Below are 13,740 nucleotides of genomic sequence, written 5' to 3' on the forward strand. Positions count from 1 at the left end.
GATGAATTAGCAACAGTGGCTTAATACTGATCCTACTGGCCCCAAAAATACAGCAGCCTCCTTCCTTGGTTCAAATACTACTGTGAACCTCATCAAGTTTTATACTAATTGTGCTATAGAAAACAAAACATTGAATAGAGCAAGTTTCTATTTTGTTAATGCTTGTTAAATGAGAAAGTAGTACTGAGAGATGAGGAAGCTGTGTTCAGTTGATTTGGCATATTAGATGTATGATCGAATGGTTCAGATTACATTGGGTGTTATCTTCCATTATGGTTCATTATCACAGCGCCTTCCTTGGGGGCTTACTCATATGAAGCCGTTGATAATTTGTTATAGCTGATAGGAGGAAAGTGGAAAATCAGTTTCCATTGCATCTAAGCTCAACGCATAAAATGCTTCAGTAAAACTGTCACATTCTCCTGTAATTGAATTGCACTCTTGGTGTTAAATGCAACAGCATCAGACAGACTTGAACAGCTTAGCTGGGCAAATGCGATAAATCTTGTGCTTGTGAATAATTTCTTTCCCGCTGAGCCTTGAGGCTTTCTCCACCTTAAGAGGAAAATAAACCTTAGGAAGCTTTTGGAGTTTTTAAACTACGCCTGCCAATTTTTATTTTAAAAAAAGGAGAGTGTTACTATAGAGAAATGAAGGGTTTTGCACAGTATTACATATACTTGTGCGTGTCAAATTCCACTTACTTTGTAGTTGAACTGGTGAAATTAAATTCCATCTGAATGTGCGTGTGTATTTCTGTGTGTATATGAACTAAACGGAGATCATGAAAGGCACACGGAAATAATGACTGAAGGAAATGTGTTCCTAAAAAGGACTCAAATACTATCATGAACAAAGTTAATATTAACAATAATAATACTTACATTTGTTATAACATCTTTCATGTCAGGAGGACTTACCAAAGTGTTTCACAGGATATACTGTAAAATGATTGTTCTGTGGGCAAACACAGCAGCCAATTTGCACACAGCAATGTCTCACAAACAGCAATGACGAATTTTATTTGAGAAATTGTCAGCCAAGACAGCAGGAGAAACTCCCTTCTCTTTTCAAATAGTGCCATGGGATCTTTAATGTCTACCTGAACAGGCAGATGGACCTTGGTTTTCTGCATCAGGATGGCAGCTCTAACAATGGAGCACATTATCGCCCAGCACTGTATTGGAGTGTCAGCTTATACTATGTGAGTTCAATTCCTGACATGGGGCAACCTTCTGACTCAAGAGGCAAGAGCCAGGCTATGTTGGGGTTAGGAGGTGGGGCGGGGTTGGATCTGCTGTTGTTTGGATTAGAAGCAAAACAATATCCCATCTTCTCTGGGAATGAAACTTTGTTCGAAGCAGTCACACTTCATCAGAGTGCTTCTTACTGTGAGGTGAAATGGTTGGAGAGTTTTGTACTGAATTAGAATATATGACGGTTTTTAAAAAGAAACGTTGTCAACAATAGCAAAACAAATTGCATTTAAACAGCTCCTTTCACGTTGGGAGGAAGTCACTGAGCTCATGTTAACCTTGTAAATCAAAGCCCCAACAGGTAGCAAGGTCATAGCTAAAACAAACCAGTGGGAATAATAATCATCTTTGGATTTGATATAGCACCTTATCATGTCTTTGAAACGTCTCAAAGCACTTCACAGAATGTACTGTAAAGTGAATTGACTGTATATTTGGTGGGCGAAACAAGCTTGCCAGCCAGTGCTTTCAAATGCAAGCTGTGCAGTTTTAGCTGGTTTACGTAGTATGGCTACTGTCAAGCATGGTGATGAGTTTCCTCATGTGTCAGAAGCTATCCCCCCAAAACTGAAAAAAGTACTGTTTTTACTTTTGGTAAAATCTTAAATTTTTCTATTGTGTTTATTTTGTTTACTGCTTTTAAAGTCAGGTTTTGTACATAAAGATACCTATTATAAATGTATAATATTCATTCAGAATTAAGTTATTTTTTTATTTGGAAAGGAGCTGATGTGATTGTTAATATATTTCCGTACTTATTTTGTGGCGACTGAAGAGTGATTTCCGTGTTTTATTGTTAGCCTGGCTTATTCTGAGCTTGATTGTTTGCATCTCTGTAAACAGCGAGTCGAGTCAGAAGGCTCAAAGTCAGGTGCAGCTGAAATTTATAGTGACCAAGAAAGGAACTTCTCAGGTTATTCAATAGAGATAAGCAAGACAGTTGGGAAATTTGACAGAATAGATTTGTTTTGCAAAATAGCCCTCCAAAGAATTATCTTCAGATTGTTGGATTTCATATAGGACACTATATGCCAGCAGAGACAAAATGTCTAAAACTGTATGGAATTAAATAAAGTGTAAAGGCAAAAACTCCTGTGTACATCTGAGAAGATGCATCTGGAAGTTTCCAAAAAAATAACTGAAGTAAACATGTTAAACTGTATGTAACAGGCTATCCAGCAAATGATGCTCATTGCCATTAGCGAGGGCTGTATTCACACCAAGCCCCAAAGCTGAGAGAACAATGTTTTATTCCATTGGGTCATCCTAATGATTTTTTCAGATTGATGTGTCATCGTTGCTGCTGTATTTTATTGTTATGTTGAAATTTGCTCTATTTTACTCATTTTTCAAAAATAAAGACTGTTAGGGCATAAAGTCTTCATCAAAATTTGTTTACCGTGCAATATATCTCCCAGGTTCTGAATTGAAAGTGCCTGTTATATGAATCCTGTGATCTGTGCAAAGCCCCTACAATGAAGACCTCTTGTTATCAGCGACTTACACGAGCAGCTAAGACTTGCTAATATTGGCCTGTCAAACCCATTTACTTCAGATAGTGTAAGCAGCACCTAACAGTATATGTGTTGTGGTAAGACAGGGAGCCCCACGGGCAGTGAGACTGGCTTTGGGAGCTAAGCTTCATCAGCTGCTCCATCACCTGGAAAGTTCCAGCTTGTTGTAATTCCACTGAGCATCATATGCTGGATGGAGCCTCTGACCCACTGGTTAACAACATGTTTACACCGGCTGCTTCATAGGGTCTTTTTAGAACTACACAGGAGTTTTGACTTATTTTTTATTTAATTCTATACTATTTATAGACATTTAATTTGTTTCCCGCTTAAAAAAAACATTTAGTAATCCATTTTAGACATTGAACTTCATAAATTTAAAGATTATTTATGAAATAAGTGCTGTGTACATATATGTACCTGTTAAACTATCCTGACACTTGGACTTTTATTAAACCTCTGAAACGTATCTCATGATTATTAATTACATTTTCAGCATAAAGCATTTAAAGGGCTAAGTTAAATACAGTGGTTTCCCCAAATTCAAGCATAGAACAATAGACACCAATAGAAAGATAGGGTGATGATTATTTATTATTATGAAATAGAGAAAGTATTTGTTGTATATATCTAGTAATATTAGGTGATTTTAAGTTATCAGTTACAAATAATCAAATTGTCACCAAAATTATTCATGAAACATCCAGGAAACAAGACTGTAAGCTCTTTAACTGATTCTGCACTTGAGTACTAAATATGATGCAATTTTGTTTTTAGTTGTAAGTATTTTATAAATCATTTTATAAAGCCTTAATGGCTAAAATCCCAAATGTCCTTGAAAAATTTCTAAACTTATTATTTTATTCCTCTGCAATTGATCTTCTTACTTCCTATCCACTGGAGTACCATGCTGACAATGCACCATGTTTAGTGACACTTCCTCGTCTTTTCCTCCAAAAACCCATAGATTCTATATCCAACACAAAAGAAATGTTGGATCTATTGTTTTGTTGAATTTTAATAATTTACAGGGACTACAGGGACCTGCAAGGAAATAATATTTCAACTTAATATTTGTAGGATTTTTAAAACAAATTACATGATGCCTAAGGAATATAAGCCTATGATAAAATCATCCCTTTTCCATTACAATTAAATATGTCTGAACCAGTGAGACTCAAGATTTGTTGAATGACATACTGCTATTGAACACACACTAATTACAGGTTCAAATTAGTTCAATCTATCATGTTGCTATTTATCTATTTAACATGGTCCATACTTGTCTTTTTAGCTAAACTCTAAAATAATGTAAGCAACAACGGTTTTTATTTTTTTTCATAAATATAAATGTAATTTCCCTCCTTTATTTAAAAACTTATTTTAAATTTGGTGGAAAGCATACAGGTGGTGCTAAGTGACACAAACATTTCCCTGGCCTGTCATGCTTGGTTCTGTGTTTTTCATCTCAGCCTTCTGTTAAGTTAACCTGTTACCCTGTTACTCCTGTTAACCCTGCAAGCCAAGGCTCAAACAGGAAGCGGGGTCCTTACTGCATGGCAACTTGTCAGACAAGTTCTCATAATAGCATCTGTTTGTTCAGGTGGACATTAAGGATCTCATGGCACTGTTCTAAAGGAGAAGGGAGTTTCTCCCGGTGTCCTGATAAACAATCCCCCAAATAAAAATACTTACTGCGAGGTAAACAGAGGCGTGTGGAGTAAGGAAACTTGCCCAAAGTATTAAAAGTACAAATACAGTCAGCAGTTATTCAACATTGATCATCATCTACAAAGAAAGCACTTTGAGACATTTCTATAGGCTCTATGTCAAATGGAGTCCTGTAGGTTAGTGGTTGGAGCACTCGCCTCACAAGCGAGAGACCTGGGTTTGATTCCTGGGCAGGGGGAAACGTTGGGTGTGTTTTGCAGCTACTTTGCATTGTGAGGAATTAGACTAAAGTATTGAAATGAAGCTTCAGATAAGTAATGGTTCTCTTATTAGCGATTATTACATGAAGCTGATTTTAATTTACTTCAAATTAAGCAAACCTTTGAGTCTGATCCCATGAGCTGGTCGACAGGAAGTAGATAATTATTCTTCAGTGACTGACACGGTTATCAATCAGATACAATTAAACACATCCCACTTGATAACTAATTGGGAAGCTATTAACTTATTGGCTTTAATAGGCAGGAGATGCCATTTCTGGAGGAGGAAGAATCTGAAGGAGGTTACATCTGGCTGGGAAACCTATCGTGTGGGTCGTTGTAAGAGTGCCAGATTTTATTTGCCAGCCAAGTTCTGATGCGCACGGAAATCCCATCACCATGCTTCAGCGTATCCTTGCCAGCAGATTCCTTTTTAGTTAGATACCTATTCTTTCTGTGCCAGAGTCTAGCAAAATATTTAGTAAATACCATAAATTAATGATCACTGGAGCAAGCAAGACTCTAAATGAGATTTCTCAAATACTTTGCATCAAGGGGGCATGAATTATAGATGGGAGTTTAGCACGGGCTGGAGTGGGTGTGGTATGGGGGGTGGATGGGTTGCAGTGGGTATTCAAACACAGAATGCGAAGGGGTTGAGGGAGGAAGTTCCAAAGTTTTGAGGCGTAGTGGCTGAAGGCACGGCTGCTGATGGTGGAGCGGAGGATTTGGGGGACACGGAGGAGGCTGACCCAGTAGAGCCCTGGTCACAGATAGAGAGGACATCGTTTGTGACTTTCACGAGTGCTGTCTCTATACTGTGGGCAGCGTGGAAACCAGACTGGAGGGGTTCGAGTAGGGTGTGGAGGGAGAAGTGCGCGCGAAGTTGGTTGGCAACAATGCATTCCAGAGCTTTGGCAAGGAAGGGCAGGTTTGAGATAGGGCGGGAGTGGCCGAGGTTGGAGGAATAGAGGGTAGGTTTTTTAAGGAGGGGGAGTGGGACTAATCCTGAGGAGAGAGACTGGTGAATAGTGTCTGCCAACGTGGGCAGAGGAGGGGAAGCTGGGTGATCAGCAGTCGGTGGGGAGGGGTTCATTGTGGTGATGGTGGATGAAAGGGAAGGAGAAATGGGGACAAATGAATGTAGGATGGGGGCCATGGTAGGAACTGAGGGTGGGGTGGGTGAGGGAGACGGAATGGGAGTGGTGGTAGGCGACATAGGGCAGAAGGATGAAGGTGCCAGGTAAGGAAGTCCATGACCTCTTCGCACTTGGCATTAGATATGATTGAGGGTGCTTGAGGGAGCGCATGGAGGAGGTGGTGGAGAATAGGATTTTGGAGTTATTGTTGGTCTCCAGTATGATGTTTGAGTAGTGCGCAGTTTATGTTTGCGACAGAGAGTGGTGGTAGGTGTGAAGATGCTCGAGCTACAGCTGGTGGTGAGCCGTGAGGCTAGTTTTCTGACACCTGCGCTCGAGCAGCCGGGTTTGGGATTTTAGAGAGTGAAAATGGCTGTTGTACCAGGGGGAGCGGGTGGGTTTGGAGACGGTACTGGATTTCAGGGGGACCAGGGAGTTGAAGTTAGAGGAGAGGCGATCATGAAGCAACTTGACGGCTGCTTCGGGATCACTGCGGGTGGAAGACCAGAGGGATAGGAGGTGAGAAGATGAGAGGGTCTCGGGGAGAAGTCTTTTCCATGGGCAGAAAAGTTAGGTTACAGGAGACAGCAGGGCTTTCTCTCCTTTTGGCTAATAAACGTGTTAACAGCGGTCTTTATTTTTAAAATCTGCATAGCAAACCCTTTCTGCCAAGTGATCAGTTTTCTGTTATTTTACTCCTCTGGTATCAGATATGTGTTTGATTGTGCATCTCTAACATTGCTCCTTGGTCTAGCTTGGTTTTATACCATTCTAGATCTATTTTTTTTGTCAGTTGCACGGTTTATTTACCTGGGAACTCGACTACTGCTGTACAAGTAGAACCTTACTTTGTGTACAACTCAGTAATAAGGGCAATTGGCTCTTCAGGCCACTTTTCTGTTTTTTTTTTCAATTTGATGGTGAAGGTGACCATAATCCCAAACTCAGTAAGGCGATACCAGTATTAAGAGCAAAAATGGGCAGTCTGTCTGTAACAGTCTATCTGTAACAGCGAATTTCCACTGTATTATGTGCACTTTTTTTAAAATGGAAGTTACAGTAACCAATACTGTAGTTGACAAAATGAATCTCAGAGATGTACAAGATCATTGTTGATATTTAGCTAGTGTTTGTTCTCCATATTCTGGACAAATGTTCCCTAAACTAGGCAAGTATTCTGTACATCTCTGTAATCCTTGCATTTGACATAACATTATCAGCAGTGGTCCCACAAACAGGCGTGGTTTGAATGACCTAATTTTTTTTAAGGGATTCTATCCTTTATATGTAATTGTTTGTAAAATCCATACAGGTTTGGTTAACGTTTAGTCCAAATGCCAGTTGCTGTTTTAGGAAACTTAAATAGCATTTTGGAGAACGTCGAAAATTAATAAATCCCTTCTGTCAAGTTATACATAAGGTATGTATGCTTGGACCATGTTGTTAACTATACTTGTATTATCTATTTCAGGTTGTGTGCCATTGCCTGTCATCTATACCTTCCCGAATCCAGTGCTGTGACATCTTGCAAAGTGCCATCTGCAAACATCTGGTGAGCCCAGTAACCCTATGATGGCTGGACAGAGAGGTTGATAGCGTGATGGCTGACAGAGAGGGATATAATAAAGGCTGGACAGAGAGAGGTTATTGTCAAGGCTGGACACAGAGAATATTGTCATGGCTTGAAAGAACTGCAATTCAACATCTTGGTGTAGGTTTGAGTGAAAAACTGGGAAAGAAATCAGGGATAATAATGATATGAAGCTTTGAATTAGGCAGTTGTGAGGAGACAGCAGATTAGAATCGCAGATAATTGCTGGGGTTTGGCCCTCTGACCTGTACAATTCTGTATTCCTGCAATTTGCCACTAATTGAGCTTATTAGACAATAAATCTTCATGGGAAACCTTAACAGGCCTTGGAACAGGGGCGTCTCCAATCGCTGGCTACAGGCAACACAGAAGCAGTGAAAGTTTCCAAAGGTATTCATTTGTCTGGTAGTAAGGTTGTCACAGTTCAGGTTCACCCGTATGCCCCTCTACCGTTGATTGTTGGTGAGGTGATCGGAATACACAGAGAAATGGAACAAAATGACCCACGTTCTTTTCTATTTCTAACCTCCCTTGTTCTTTGCTGCATTTTAAAAATTATAGTCCAGGAAGTAATAAAGGAATAAAGGAAATAATACTGGAAACCGTTTTCAGGCCACACAGTAAATTATATCTTGTCAAGTTAGAATTCAGCCTTGTCATGTGTGGTATTACCTTGATAACTTCTGAACCCCTTGGGTCATTTAGCTGTTTAGCCTTGAATTACAGTTGTTAGTTGTGTGAAGAATGTTACATTAATACTCTTGATTTGTATGTTTATTTCACACAAGTGTGAGGGATCTATTGGAAAATCAGTCGCATAACACTTCTAAAATCCACCTGTTTGTGTAATTCTGTGCTGGTGTTCTATTTGTTTCCTACATAAGTCAGAAATCTGCTTTGTTAGTTTGGTTGAATGGTTATTACAGTATAATAGTATCAATCTGCAATGTTCTGTGAAAATGTACTGACTACAGGCAACACAGAATCCATGACTGACATAGATTAACACCTGTTAAACAAGCCTTTTGAATGGAAGCCTAGGATTTTAGTTTCCAGGTCTAATCTCATTCTCTCATATCATTTACGATTGATGTATTATAGAAATATCTAACGTTGGGTAAAATGGATTCCTTTTCACTTTCTCATGTTTTTGATTTGGTTGGCTATGTTTAGTTTAAACTAGAACATTTATTTCAGAGTAATCAGTTGATTCATAAATTAACTTTGACTTCTGTCCCGCTTTAGGTGGGTGTGAATCTCTTGCCAGACAGCACGGCAGGATCTGTCCTGACAGCTGTTAGCCAGCTCATAGATCCAGCCTTTATTCCCAATGAGTGTCTGTTGAAGTTTCTCGCCAGTTGTTGCTACAGCCTCCTTTACTTCATACTAACCTTGGAGAAGAACAGCAGAGGGAACACACAAAAGTGGTAATTAAAATTCTCCTTGGGTTTCTGCTCCTATTCCTCTTATATTGAACTATATTATTCCATAGCTCTGTTGGATCAGGTTTGTTTTAGAATTCTCTGTTGACTGTTGTTTTCTTACTGGTGTAAAAGCGCTATATCAAATGCAAGGGTTATTATATTATTATAACATAAAAAGCCTGAACTTGGCACAATTGAAACACAATTGAAACTTTCTGCACGGAACAGATTTTACAGCTACAATCTCACTTTAAAAGAACCTTTTATTCCAGTTTTTGCTGAAGATTCAATCTGTGAAATCTGGTTTTATTTCTATCAGTACAATATTTATTTCAGCAATTGATCATGTAAGCATCTTTCCTCCCTACTGCCAATTTTTAACAAAGGCAGGAAAATCCCAGCTCATCCAATTTCATAACCGAGCTTCTTCAGTCTCCATCCCAAATGAACATCACATGAACACCAAAGATCCTCTAGCACTCTCTGTTCTACTCTATACTCTTTTATTCAAAAAGAGAAGGGAGTTTCTCCTTGTGTCCTGGCCAATAGTTTCTCCCTCTCCCCCCCCCCCCCCCCCAATAAAAGTTGGTCACTCACTCCATGGCTGTTTGTGGAGAATGGTCTATTGTGAGCAAATGTCTGCTATGTTAGTTTACATTAGAATATACAGCACAGACACAGACCATTCAGCCCAACTGGTCAATTTGTATCAGGGTTTATTCTCTACATATCTCACCAACTTCCCTAATCCCCTCTCCCATACTACTTTATTTCCTTCTACCTCCCATACTATTTTATTTCCTTCTACCTCCCTTATCCCTCCTTCCCTCGTTTAGATTACGACTGAAGACCTTCCTCTTTGATCATGCTTACAGTCACCTCCTTCCTCTGCCAGGCTCCGCCTGTTAAGCACTCAGACACTGCCCATGTGAAGGCCACTATATGCAAGTTGTTGTATGCATCAAATTCCCTCTTAAATATGTTCATCCTTTTTGCTTCAACCGCAAATTCCGACAGTCTGTTCCACATTCTCACCACCTTCTGTGTAAAGATGTTCCTCCTGAACTCCCTTTTAGATCTGCTACTGGCTATCTGATTTATTCCCCCTTGTTTTGAATTCGCCAACAAGTGAAAACAGGCAATTAAGAGCACATAAACCTAATGGTCTTCAAAAGCTCAAATGGAGCGGAAGATTCTCCAGTTTCAGCTCAAGATAAGGCCCGGGATACCTCCCGTCATTTTGGGTTCACAGCACAATTTCTCACACCCGATTGGCAACCAATCAGACTGTCTAAGCTGAAAGGGGAGGCCTCTGGATATAACACTGTGGGACTCTAACCCTGAGAAAGGCCAAACTTTTTTTTAAACCTTGCGACACGATGCACAACCATTCTCTTGTCCCACTTGTTTAATGTGTGAAGGGTGAACAGTGGACAATGCACAATGAATGGGTTATGCGTATACTTTTTTTCTGTATTCTGGACTTTTTTTTCTTTTTGAAACACTCCTAGGAAAATTGCTTGTAAATGAAATGACGAGCTAAGATGTGTCAAACTGGATTTGTGTCCACTTGTATTGTGACCCACAGCTAAACAAGTCGATATGGTCTTGATTTAATCATCTGATCACATTTATTAATAGAAAATTCTCTTCAATTAGAGAATCCTTAATAAGGAACTTTGAAAAAAGTTCCACTATTCATGTAAATATATATTTACAAAATTAACAAGTTGAGAACCGAATATACTTTGCAGATTTCAACTTTGCAGGTTTATATATTATAAGAAAAATGTAGCTTTTGTTTTCATTTTTAATTCAACTCCCAAAACAGAATTAGAATCTTGAAATTCTCCATGAATTATATTCTTAAAGAGAGCTTTTTTAAAAATATATAGTTTTCCAATGAATTTTACACTCAAAACTAGTGAAATATGGATGTTGAATATTCCACTTATGAAATATTTAATATTCCACTTCTGTCAGAATTAAGTCCTCTAAGCTCAAATATAATTGGTATAGTTGCAGCATGAACGTCTCTTATGTTCTCGCTACCTCGCCCTGTAATGTGTCATCTCTAGTTTCAGAAGAAATTGTGCAGTAAATTGTTTCAGTACTTATATCAGGCATCTTTAGAATCTTTCCGAAGACTGCCAATATAATAATAATCCTTGCTTTTGCTATAGTGCCTTATCACATCGTAGAGACGTCTCAAAGCACTTCACAGGATATACTGTGAATTCAGTTGACTGTATTTTGTGGGTGAAACACAGCAGCCAATTGTGTACAGCAGTGTCCCACAGTCATTTTTTAATTTAACTTTAATTTTAATTACGGCTGATCTGTGTGGTGGTCTTGTCCTCACTTATAATGGAGTTGAGAGAGCCCAAAATTAATAATAATCCTTACATTTGATATATTGCCTTATCAGATCTTCGAGAAGTCTCAAAGCACTTCACAGAATATACTGCAAAGTGAATTGACTATATTTTGTGGGCGAAACACAATCTCTTTAATGGAATTGTTACAGAATAAATGCATGCAGTTAGAAAAGAGACTACTTTCATTTGATCAATATAGACTACGTTTAAAACTGGATTTCGAAGGAGAAAGTTCAAGTGTGATGTGATGGAATTATTTAAGATACTGGAAGGGTTTCAGTTGGTCAGGGATTCAAGGACACGAAAATGGTCAAAGGGGTACATTTTGAGATTGCTTTGAATGGAGAGAGGAAGCGAGTGAGGGACTCGGATAGAATCCAGAGAGCGGCGGGAGAATGGTTGAACCCCTACCCACTGCTTGGGACGTCCTCCTGACGTGAAAGTTGCTATACAAATGTCATTTTGTTGTTGTTGATTGTGGGGCAGATAGGATGGGGGAACATGAAGCAGCCTGAGCGAGGAAAACGAGGCCTCTGTATGGTTAAAGGAGTGAAAATACAATAGTGATTACAACTAATAGGCATATGAAATGGAGCTATGAACTAACTAGCTGTTTTGGTTTGTTTTACTGTGATATTATCTCTGTCTAACACACATTAAGAAATGAATGACTGTTTATGCAGGGATTTGCTGTGGTCCTCGTGCCTCACAGCACTGATCCACATCCCCCGTCTACTGCGCCTGATGCTGCAGGGTGTGAAGGTGAACGGCAGCAGCCAGGAGGAGCTCCCTGTCATCGCACAGGTCCTTCGTCTTCTGCTCAAGCAGGCACAGCTCAGGCAGCACATGGTGGCAAACGCTGCACTGTTACAACAGGTCATACAGGATATCACGGTATGTCAACTCTCTGCATTCAGGACTCCATCAGCTGTTGTGTCTTTCATTTGCTTTTAACAGCCTTTTTATTGAAGTGTTTTCCCAGATACTGTAAATACTTGTCAGGAGTTGCAGGTCCCACCTATCTCTGCACACCAGCTCCAACATCTGATAGCTTTGCTACTTTCTATTGTAGGTTTATAAATACAGTACTGTATATGATTTAGATGAGTATTTCATGTAAGGATAGATTATATAATGCAAGAGCTGCAAATAAAATGTAGTTCATCACTAAATCTTATACAAATACTGAAAAAAGTAAAGAGGAAAACTACTTTTTACCTTGCAGCAGTGTTTCTATGGTTTATTTCCAAGAAATACAAGACTAGCGCGAGTTTCACAAGGCCATCCCCCATCCTTGCTCAGATTCATTGGCTCCCCATCACCCAGGGGATAAAATTTAAAATTCTCATCCTCACTTTCACATTTGTCTGTGGTCTCACCCAACTTTGCACTATGATCCTATTCCCCTGACCCCTCCCTCCACTCAGGAAGCCTACCCCACCCATTCTGCCCCATTGGTGGCTGAGCTTTCAGCTGTTCTGGAGTTTCTCAACCTTCTTCCCCTCCCTCCCTGCGATAAGACTCATCTCTTTGACTACATGTTTGACCACCTTTCTCCCCAGTTGTATAAATTTGCAATTAATGTTTTGTTTTTAGTTAAGTGAATTTGAATAAATCGTATGGGTTAAGGAGAAATTAGGTAACTCTTTGGAAAACCTGTTGAGAAAGGACCTTATGACTTCTTTCCATGACATTTTAAGTCTGAATTACTTTTTGGTTTTTTTAGAACTGTAAAACGGGAGATGGTCAAGAACAGTGGCTGACAGAACTTCATTACTGGTTCAGTATCTCCATAACAGCACGGCCTAGGGGAACCACCAGTTTGCCAGTGACTTATTAAAATTTGCTGAATCCACAAAACAGACACTCACTTGTAAATCCTTGTAGTGGAACACATTTGAGTCATTGGACCACTGCTCAAGCAATGCTGAAGATAATTCAAGCCGTAATTTGTGAATAAGAATAAAAACATGTTGTGCTGGACCATTTTCTCCTTGCCTTTCCAAATAAAGTGGAACCCACACATTTGTTATGTGAAGAGTACACTTAAAATGTAAGCATATCAAATGCAAGGATTATTATGATACTCATTACTTTGACATGTAAGGGAGTATTGAACTGGGACAAATGCACTCCTGTTGAAGTTTGCATGGGGAGTACCCTCGCTGTTTCCACAAAGATTGTGGAAGTGTGAAAATATTTTATTGATTAACATGCAAAAACCTCTTACATTCTACAAAGATCAATGTTTTATTTGTTTAAAAATGTGCCATTAGTGCTTTTGCTTCTCCTTGGATTGACTCTGAACATTGTAAATACAATGACATTCAGATTAGAAGAATACCTTGGCATTTTTCTAAGCATGCACTGCAAATCTCCACAGAATATTCTACTGTGAACATGATTGTATACGTTCAACTCACACCTGTTTCTTTACAAGATATGTTGGGTTTTGTTTGATCATTTATTTTATTACCAAATAAATCCCAGAAAAATATTACTTTCTC

General features: G+C 39.2%; 1 protein-coding gene across 3 annotated transcripts in view; it reads left to right on the plus strand.

Moving 5' to 3' along the window:
• The window catches only part of tex10 (testis expressed 10), a 46,022-nt gene extending 32,292 nt beyond the window's left edge, over window positions 1–13,730 (plus strand). For all 3 annotated transcript variants that reach the window (XM_042332362.1, XM_042332363.1, XM_007897430.2), the window contains exons 12-15: window positions 7,312–7,392; window positions 8,677–8,858; window positions 11,917–12,127; window positions 12,960–13,730. In XM_042332362.1, coding sequence (XP_042188296.1) covers window positions 7,312–7,392; window positions 8,677–8,858; window positions 11,917–12,127; window positions 12,960–13,073 — 588 coding nt within the window. In that variant the 3' untranslated portion in view covers window positions 13,074–13,730. The remainder of the gene's footprint in view (window positions 1–7,311; window positions 7,393–8,676; window positions 8,859–11,916; window positions 12,128–12,959) is intronic.
• Window positions 13,731–13,740: the final 10 nt, after the last annotated feature.

This window comes from Callorhinchus milii, unplaced genomic scaffold (assembly GCF_018977255.1).
Source record: "Callorhinchus milii isolate IMCB2004 unplaced genomic scaffold, IMCB_Cmil_1.0 Scaffold2, whole genome shotgun sequence".
Classification (NCBI taxonomy): Eukaryota; Metazoa; Chordata; class Chondrichthyes; order Chimaeriformes; family Callorhinchidae; genus Callorhinchus; species Callorhinchus milii.